At 44.5% G+C, this 10,038-nt stretch overlaps 1 protein-coding gene across 1 annotated transcript; it reads right to left on the reverse strand.

Moving 5' to 3' along the window:
- Nucleotides 1–2,776: 2,776 nt before the first annotated feature.
- On the reverse strand, nucleotides 2,777–9,991 carry ZDHHC23 (zinc finger, DHHC-type containing 23). The gene is made up of 4 exons (XM_005873303.2): nucleotides 9,569–9,991; nucleotides 6,883–7,590; nucleotides 5,009–5,176; nucleotides 2,777–3,211 (listed from the first exon to the last, which is right to left on the reverse strand). Exons 1-4 carry the CDS (start codon nucleotides 9,727–9,729, stop codon nucleotides 2,944–2,946), a joined length of 1,305 nt encoding a protein of 434 aa, XP_005873365.1. The 5' UTR covers nucleotides 9,730–9,991; the 3' UTR covers nucleotides 2,777–2,943.
- Nucleotides 9,992–10,038: the final 47 nt, after the last annotated feature.

Genomic DNA, 10,038 nt, shown 5'->3' on the forward strand with positions numbered 1-10,038 from the left:
TTGCTATTTGCCCTTTCTCTATAATAGAAGTGTCAGAGATGAAAAAAAATTAGTAAAATGTGTATGAAAATAATATATAAATTTATCGCCTACAGGGATGCAGTGTCAAGTCCCACCAGCACCGCGAGACCCAGAGTCAAGTCCTGGGTGCGGATATCCGGCTCCCTCCTCTCTCCTGTCAGAGTCTGGGCTGGTGCCTGCAGGGATGCAGCGTCAAGTCCCGCCAGCACCGCGAGACCCAGAGTCAAGTCCTCACCCACCCGCTTGCACCTCGCCACACACACAGCCCTGCCCACCTGCATGCACCTTGAAATCGCACGAGACCCAGACCCACCTGCGCCCGCAGGGATGCAGTGTCAAGCCCCTGCCAGCGCCCATGGGGACGCAGCGTTAAGCCACCGCCGGCGCCACATGGGACTCCCCTGAATCCCAGAGTCCCACCCCGTGGCCGGCGCCGTGGGACTCCCCCGATGCGCCTCCTGGTCAAGTCCCCGCCAGCGTCCGCGGGGACGCAGGGTCAAGTCCCTGCCCACCCGCGTGTGCCTCGCTGTGCACACAGCCCCACCCATCCATGCGTGCCTGACATGCACGCAGCCTCCTGGTGATCGGTCATTACAGCGTGAGGGCGTCAAAACCACAGGCTTTTTATGATATAGGATTGCTGGAGAGTCAGAGTTGGCTATCCATCTGGCATTCAAGAGACTACAACTAGAGATTTCCAACTACATGTGCTGTCCATGACATTATTACTGTCTCTCTTATCGCATATTCACAGAAGGAATTAGCTGTATCAGATCTAATGATAATTCCAAATGAATACTTGACTAGGCCGAGGAGAATGCATCACTGTAGAAACCACAGCCTCTGCTAACACCCCCAGATTTGCTGTTTTGCTCATCCCAGGGGAATACGGAGCCTATCATTTGTTAACCATCTCTGGGAAGAGCAACAACAAGCTGTCTTAGGGACAGCCTCGATCAATGGCAGTACCAGGGATGGTGCTAGCTTCAAAGGGTAGAGTTGCAGGAAGTTAGTCCTATTTCCCCTTAACATTTATAAACCTCTTGTTACACAGCATGCAAAAAGACTGAACCTGGCAATATCTTCCCTATATTAAGTTATAAATCAAGGTGAATTTAAGAGCTAATGAATTACCTTTGAAAAAAAGAAAAAAACTTGACTTAGCTGGTGTGGCTCAGTAGTTGAGCATCGACCTATGAACCAGGAGTTCACTGTTCCATTCCCGGTCAGAGCACATACTCGTGTTTCAGACTATATCCCCAGTTGGGAGCATGCAGGAGGCAGCCGATCAATGATTTCCCCTCATCATTGATGTTTCTATCACTCTTTCTCTTTCCCTAACTCTCTGTGAAATCAATAAAAACATATTAAGGAAAAAAACTTGACTTGGGGTAGTGAACACACAATATAATATACAGATGATGTATCATAGAATTGTATAACCTGAAACCTATATAATTTTATTAACCAGTGTCACCCCAATTAATTCAATTTAAAAATTACAGGTACAAAACCAAATATTTCAAGATGGTTTCTTCCCCATCCTAAACTGCCTCATCTTAATTCTGTGGCAGAATAGACCCATTATACATAAATATTTAATCCTCCATATATTTTCAGTTTTGAGATATGATTAAAGAAATAACTTGATATTTTAGGAAGAACTAGGGAACAACAGTAATCCATTAATTAGTGGGAACTACATATACCCTGTTTTATCTCTCTTGGTGAGATACGTTTATATGGGAGAGGTGAACGAGAATGTACAAGTTAAGGGGGAAGATGCCAATGAACCCCTCGAGGAGAGTCCATGCCAGAATAATGTGAATGCCGGAAGACGGATTATTGCAACTTAGTGCTAGAGCTGACCGCATTCAAATCACTTACACAAACAAACAAAAATCAAGCCCTTAATATTAACTGGCCACCATACCCAGGAAAGGTAAAGTGTTTGCTGCAGGAGTGCCTGTTTTCCTCTTCCAGCCATCGTCACAGTGTAGCTAGCACCTTACCACGCGAGACATGGGGAGAGGAAGAAGCATTAATGCCTATTGGAGTTATTTAGAGTAAATTTAAACAACAAATACCTAAGAAGTAAGATGCATCACCCAAACTCATGACCACTGTACATTACACCAGCAATAATTAGCTTCGCAATTGGTATCAACTCTCCTTTTACGACCAGATAACTGTAAATCCATCTGGTCATCTGCTACACTGTCTGAGTAGTCACTGTAATGCTTCCGAAAGAGAAACTCCCATAGCTGTACAGCATGGTATTTGGGGATTGTTTTTTCACTCTGAAATGCCTAAAAAGAGATTATTCTAATAATAATGGCTTCAATATTCGGAACTACAAACATTTCTTTCAGTCTTGGATTTTCCTAGTAATACTTCAGACTTCTCTGGTGCTTTATTTTCCAGTGCTTTTCACATATCTCATCCATCATGTGACCTCACAGCTGCTCTGGGGGGAAGCCAGGGCAGACGTCAAGACCCCATTTTACCAATGAACCTGAGATTCGGGGAAGTGACTCAAAGAAGGGTCACATGGCTCTTAGGAATTAAAAGAGGGAGTAGAAACTATCCTAATCCAAGATTCTTCCTCCCACACTGAGGGACGGAATTGCTTCGATCAATTTGTGCATCAGCAATCCACATCCTTTTCAGCTTCTGGTGACTGAGTTAGTTAACAAGGCGCCTGGAAAGGAACGGCTCTACTTTTACTGCTTCGATATAAAAATCTCTTAGGCTGTGAAGTCAGAAAGATTCATTCCTCCAGTCCAGTCTCAACCTGAGCGTAGCCCTATAATGCCTTTAAGAAACTAGGGATAAAAGCGAGCATCCCAAGTGCACACTGAAGTGTAGGATGGAGGGGAACAGGGGGAGCCCCCCCCCCACCTTGAGCGCACAGAAGGCACATCAGACAATGTCCTCGGCAGGGTGCTGGAACGGGGCGGTGCCCAGGGTGGAGAACTGGTGCCAGTTCCGCAGGAAGCCCCTGTTGTACTGGCCTGTGTCCACGATGAGCCCACAGAGGAGCCGGCGCCCCGTCTTCTGTCGGAGGGCCTGCTGCACTTCCCTCTCGGTCACGTTGTAGCTGATGTTTATCAGCTGTATCAGGAAGATGTAGCCCATGCCCGCGGTGATGATCGCAGAGTACCACACGCAGGTGAAGCTCAGCGCCGAGCTGGGAGGGGGAATGGGCGGGTCAGGGCTGCCAATCTTTCACGTTCAGAAAGCTGTCCCCGTTCCAACATTTTATACATGTAATACTTATTACCGAGGACTTTGGCACCTTCCCCAATCATCCCACTGGACAATAGTCTTCTATCCTCAAAATACCAATAACCTGCTTAAATTATGACCATTAATGAACATTTTCTGTTTTAGTTTTTAATTATTAGTGCCTCTTTTTCCAGTATTTTTTACTTAGAATAGCAAAGACTGTTTTCTGCACTTTGTATCCCCCACACAACCAACACAGTGCCTGACATAACAGGATCCAAAATCTGTTTGTTGAATGAATAATTCCTAACTTGTTCTTAACTCAGGAGAAAACGAAGGCACCACAAGATGGCTATAAACACCCTCAAGGAAGCCGTGGGTGGGAAGTTAATTTCCATGCTTTTTCAGTCCGAAGCTGCTGAATACAAATACAGAGACAACGCCCAATGCCAGAAGCCCTCCACATGTACGATGTGTAGGAGCACCAGCATATTTCAAATTCTGCTTCCTACAGCCAAACACAGGACAAGACAACTCCTTTCAGCTCCTACAAGATTGTGAGGAGAGGCTACTGATCAATGTCTGCCAACTGATGATTTTCATTCAAACATTTGCAAATGAGTTACATGGAAATAAATTCATTCAGAATCTAAGCCAAAAGGACCTGAGGGATGATTAAATCACCACAAAGATGAGAAAAACCGAGGCTCAACTGGGAGATACGAATGGCCATCCAGAGCAGGGAGGACCAATGGCAGGGCTATTTTGTTAAGTGGCCCACAGAAAGTCTACAGAACTCATGCTTTGTAACAGACAGGCTCTGCTTTAGGACATTTGTCACAACCCACTAAGAATAGTTACTGAAGAATTTCACAACCTACAAAGACTCAACATTGGGGGGAAAAAAGGAACCTATTACCCCTGAGGAGGAGGACCAATCTATTCTAATAAAGCCCATAAATGACTAGGTCTGTAATGGCAATGGGGAGATCTGTCCACGGACTAATACAAACAAATACCTGCACAGGGACACTATGCGGATAAAGCAGGGATTGATTGTTCTAAAAACAAAGAACAGGCTAGAGGGGCGAGGGAGTGGCTTTCAGGGGAGGGAGTGGCTCGAGCCAACGCCGAAAAATCTCAGCTTCTTCCAAAGCATGGAAATCTTTACAATCTAGAAATGTGCCCAAACGAACGAAGCTGAAGGAAATGTTGACCTAGATACCACAGTAATCATGAGTGGTAATTCAAAAAAAAAAAAGGAGAACAGGAAAAAGCAATAGAGGTTAAATAGAAAAGGAAGGTCATAGAAATTGTAAACACTTCACAAAAGGGTCCGAAGCAGTAAATTAATATTGGGCCAAAAAGCTCCAGGAAATAGCAGTAAAGTGAGGCGTTCACTGATTATGACCAAATGGACCACATACACACCGTGGGACTGCTAGTTTGTCTGTTCAAGTTTCACCGTCACTTGGTTGTGCATGTGAGTAGTCATCTGACCCTGGAAGTCCCTGATTAAACTGGTTGGTCCTACTTCTGCAGTACTAGTTCCTCCCTTTTGAAGGGTCAATGATCCTTTTGACATCACCCTAGAAAACTACACCTACCCATCCACTGCACAATTTTGTTGGCAATTTCAGGGATACTCAAAAGCCCCATAACCTGTCCCTAACCTAGTAGCAAATCATAGCCCCTTACAGTGAATGGCAATACCCCTTCCCTCCTCCTGGGCCTCCGTGCTGGGGTGTCCATAGCTTACCTGTAATCTGCATAAACTCCAGGACAATAGAAGAGAGCTGTGAAGACACTTCTATCTCTACAAATGGTGTCCAAGGTCAGCGTGATCCCATACACCGAGGTGAGCAAGAAGATCGAAAGGGCAAGTATAAATGCTTGATGATTGCATTCTCCGACACAGCCATTTATCCTCAAAACAGCACAGGGGGGAAAACAAACATGTTTTTAAAAGTTCTCTATATAACTCAAATAATACACAAAAAAGTTTTAAAAACAGGAATAGTCTGAATTCCAGTCATCAAAAAGCTATCTTACTTTTCAATTTTAGAGAATTAAAAACTTGTCCACTGAGAGATGCAGTCTTACAATCTCTGCTCTTTACAAAGTGAAATCCTATCATTCATTTAAGTACAAGACTAAGTAAAACGCAGAACCTGGCTAATTAATCTTTCTAAATATTAGTAAGTGAAGTCTTTACCCAGCTATGAAGAGAGTGAATACTATAATTACCATGATACGAAAAGGATGATAGTAAACTTAAAAAAGCTAGATCAGAAGTGTTACACAGGCCCCAGCCGGATAGCTCTGTAGGTTGGAGCATCGTCCCTGATGTGCCAAGGTTGCGGGTTCAATCCCATCAGGGCACATACAAGAATCAATCAATGAATGCATAAATAAGTGGAACAACAAATCAATGTTTCTCCCTCTCCCTTCTCTCTAAAAAAAAAAAAAATCAAGAAGTGTTACACAGCATCAGAAATTATATGTTAAAAATACATTAGTAAAAAGATCTGATTGGTGTGGAATGAAGAACTACTCAATGATATGCAGACTACTTGTCAGATAAAAGAGAGTCCGTGTCACAGCCATTTGTAGAACATGTAGGACAGAATGTACAACGACACCAGGATGCCCCAGTAGGTAGAAATCTTCTTTTGGGCGAGACTGTCAGGCCTTCTGCAAACCAGAACTCGTAAATGGGCCAGAGAGAGAGAGAGAGAAATGACAAAGAGAAGTGGAAAATCTAAAATTGAAAGTACCTGTTTATGCCTAAAGACAACGCCCCAGAAAAGAGCTGTCCCTATACCTGAGGTCCACCCAATGCCTTCTGGCCTTCCTGCACCTAACCCTCTGGGACATCCCCTTCTGAAGGTGTGCCAGGTAACCAGATTCCTAGTCCTAAAAAGCATAATTCATTGACCTCGAATGCCTTAAGAGCAATAAAGTTGCAAACATGCTACTTATGGCAATCACATCTGAATTACTTACACACCCCTTAGTTTAAGATTTACTCAGTAGAGCTGCAACGCTAACTTTTAAGAGTTGCCCTTTGCATCTTATCTTATAGGCCTTATGTGTCCCCATTTGTCACTGGCCAGTGGGTAGGTACCCAAAAAGCCCATTTCTCCACCAATAACCAAATAGGGAGTTATCTGGCAAGACCTCACCTCAATAATGTAGATTAGTAGCTTCAGAATGATAAAGGATGTGTGATGAGAGGAGAAAAAAATTCCCCTGAAAATATGGAAACACTTGCTTGAACTCTGTGTTCCAGAGAAAATAAGCCTACACTGATTTTGATAAATTCTTAAAAAAAAAATCATTCAACTGTAGATGCTTCTCTTTTAGAAAGAAGATAAATGAGGGGCAGTTCAAAAGAGAATGGAAAAAAAGGAAAAAGAAAAAACACCTTCAGGAAATGACTGTGAAAGAACTAAATTTGTGAAACTAGGAAAAACTGATGACTAAGTGGGAACATCCTAACAGCCCACAAATATCTACAAGATGTAAAGCTGGGAAGGAGAGAGATTTTAGGATGATACAAAGGACGTTCAAACACTGCTAGAGTCTCACGTGAATTTACACTTGGCAAGCCTCCAATTTTTCCCCACATACCAGACACAATGGTGATCCATTCTCCTCACACAGGTGCCACATATCCGGCAATGCCATGCCCGGGCAGGTCGCACGAGCTGGCACTGGGCACACCAATCTTCCTTCGCCTTCGTGGGGCTTCCAGCCAACAACCTGGAAGAGCCCTTCTGATCATCCCTCGGGGTGCGGTTGTTGAGGATGCCCGACACATCCGCGCCAGGGAACCCTTTGGTCTTCTGCCCTTTTCTGTTCAGGCACTCAGTTCGGTTGCTGCCCAGAGATGTGTCCTCGCTGGCTGGATTTCTGAGGTAGCCTGGGTTCTTCTTGGCTCTGTACAAGGCTAAGAGGATCAGAAATAGCCCGCAGGTAAGAAGAGCCAGCTGGGTGGGCCCCACACGCCCTTTGGGGACCACTTCCTGGAGGAACACATAGTACATGTAGCCCAGAGAGAACAGCCCGAGGCTCAGGAAGAACAGAGTGCGCTCTTTCCTTCGGTGAGTGAGGTAGTAGTACCACAGGGCCAGCACAGGCAGGGAGGTCAGAACCACCACCCCCAGGAGGAAATGCCAGGAGGCCACTCGGAGGAAGATGGGCAGGAGGATGAGAGGGGGAATGATGCTAATGTTAACTTTTTTGGCTCCTCGAAGCCAAGGAATTCGGAGGCGATCAGAGATTGTTTCCATGATTCTTTCACAAGTCTCTGGCTGCACAGATTTACACGTAATCCATCTATTCAGAAAGAGCACAAAGAAAAGGAACTTCATGTGGGTTTGTGGAATTAAAAACCAATGAACACTGTAGGTCAAGCAGCTGGATAAGTGACAAAGGAGGCCAAAGGCCAAGTATTCTACTGCCTGACTACTGCACATGCTATTTTCAAAATCGTGTGTCATTTTTTAATATAAACCAGAATATAATGTTTAGATACTTAACAGTTAAAACGACTTCTCCCTGCAACAAATACATATAAATATGCACATTCCATACACATACTGTCTAGACTTGGGTGGGTGTAGAGACATAAAAGTCTCAAACAAATTCACAAGGCAGTTGTAAAGACAAGACAACATGGGAACTCAAGAATTATTAGGTAAGTGACAAAGCAGCAAAATCACCCAGTGAACTATGATGGCCAAACATCAAAAGGAGTGCTCAAAGGAGAGTGAACAATCTGAGTGGAGTCATTAGAGGGGTCTTTGTGGAAAAGGTGGGATCTGCACTCGACCTTGACGGCTGGCTAGCATTTGTACATGCGAGGAGGAAGGGTGGGAGGCTTTCCAGTGTAAGGCACACAATCCGTCCTGGGCCCCGCCAGTGAAACCGTTCATCAGGGGGAGGGGTCTGCATGGTGGAGAATGGAGGTCAAACTAGTGTGAGTCAAATGACCCAAGCTTGGAGGACACATGGTATATTGTTGACTTTTTTTGCATACTTAAGCTAGTAAGGCAAGGAACAGTTTAAGAAATGATCACACTGATTTTGGACAATAAAAAAAAAGTAGGGCTAGAACTTGGAAGCGGGATAACTATATGGGAGTGAGTCATACAGAGCAGTGGGAGCCTATCTCCAGAGCAGTATATGGAGAGAGCAGAGAATTCAGGCACAGCCCAGTTCTCAAGGTTGGGAGGGAGGAGAGTTAGAAGGTTAATAGAAGAGCTGCGATCTTCAATGATGGAGATTATGGAAGCAGCACTTCTCCATTCATTAGCACAAAGTGCTCCATTTTCTCATGGGTTTCTAGACTAAGTCTAAAGAAACTATACTTAAAGACTGTAAAAAAGGTTTTAGACACTGTCTAGTAAGAAGTATAAGGTATTCAGGTGTCAAGGTTGGTACTAGACCACAGTGGCCCCAAAGGATGCCTTTCATACTAAATTAATGCACAAAGTTTTAAATAGGCAATCTGCCATTGCAATGACTTTTTATGCAGAAGGAGTTATTATTAATAGGAAAAGCAAGTTTCCAACATTCTCATTCTTCCCACATTATGCTTTCCATATGGCAACAATGTTTAAATATATTACTTAGAAAAAGGAAAAAAAGCCAAGTTATTAATGTTTGATACAAAATTCTTTCAGTGATGTTAAAAATTATTGTTCTGGGTAGTAATTTTCATCACTTGGATTAATGGTGAAAATAAGCCAAATACAATAGCATCAAACAAAACAGTGCTGCCACTCATGTTGAAAATAGCCAGTGCAGGAGAGGGAGGCATTTCCTAACTGGATCTCCTCCCCAATAACAAGGGGTGAGACCAGTTGCAACTGCAGGAAAATGATCTGTCCACCCTCAAGGCCCTTTGCGCCAGGTCCCACCTAGTCAGTCTCCAATCACTGAGACCCCTGAGAACGTAGGAACTTTCTGGCATAGTGCTCCTTCTAAAATTACAGATTCTGCTGGGCTGCATTTTATGTTTTTTACACATTTAATTTGCCTTCTATCCCTTTACCTGCCTGTTCTTCTCCATCTTCTCCCTTTCAATGAAAAATAAGGTCCTAGTAAACGGAGCTGAACAGACAGTTGTGCAGGACGAGTAATTCATCTTTATGAAATCCTTACCCTTGACGTAGAAGACTACTCTCAATGGTAGATCCTTGGAAATAGAATCAGAGCCAAGCCCAGGGTTCTGGGTGGCTGAGCTGAAAGTATACATTGCAGTTCTCAAAAGGGTCAATGGGGTCGGCATGGAGAAACAGTCTGCCCTTACCTCTCACACCCTTCATCCAGATCTTGGCAATCACACAAAAAAGCGGCCACGTGGTTCTTTTCCCCATTTCGATCTATGTACTCGCAGCAGCACAGGGGCTCCAATTCAGGTTCTTCCGCTTTGTTTTTCTTCACGGGCTTCAAACTGCCCTTCTGTGTCATGACTGCCACCTGTCACCATGAGCCCTCAGCAGGTGAAGGAGGAAAGCACACAACTCACATCTTCTAAACACATTCACGCCGCTCTCTGATCAAACGCCAACGCCTGAGAAATCAAAAATGAGAAGAGGGGGAGGAGGGTCCCATTTTCACCAGGCTTTTCTGACCCGGGTTGGCCAGACAGAAAGCACTAAGGCTCTAAGAGTCTAGGCGTGGAGCCGCCTTCACCGCCCCATCCCATCCAGGGCAGGCTACTGGGGTCCAGCCGTTCCCATGGCGACAGTCGACCACGCCGCCCCGGGACAGCCGGGA

Source organism: Myotis brandtii, unplaced genomic scaffold (genome assembly GCF_000412655.1).
Source record: "Myotis brandtii unplaced genomic scaffold, ASM41265v1 scaffold406, whole genome shotgun sequence".
In the NCBI taxonomy this organism is placed as follows: domain Eukaryota; kingdom Metazoa; phylum Chordata; class Mammalia; order Chiroptera; family Vespertilionidae; genus Myotis; species Myotis brandtii.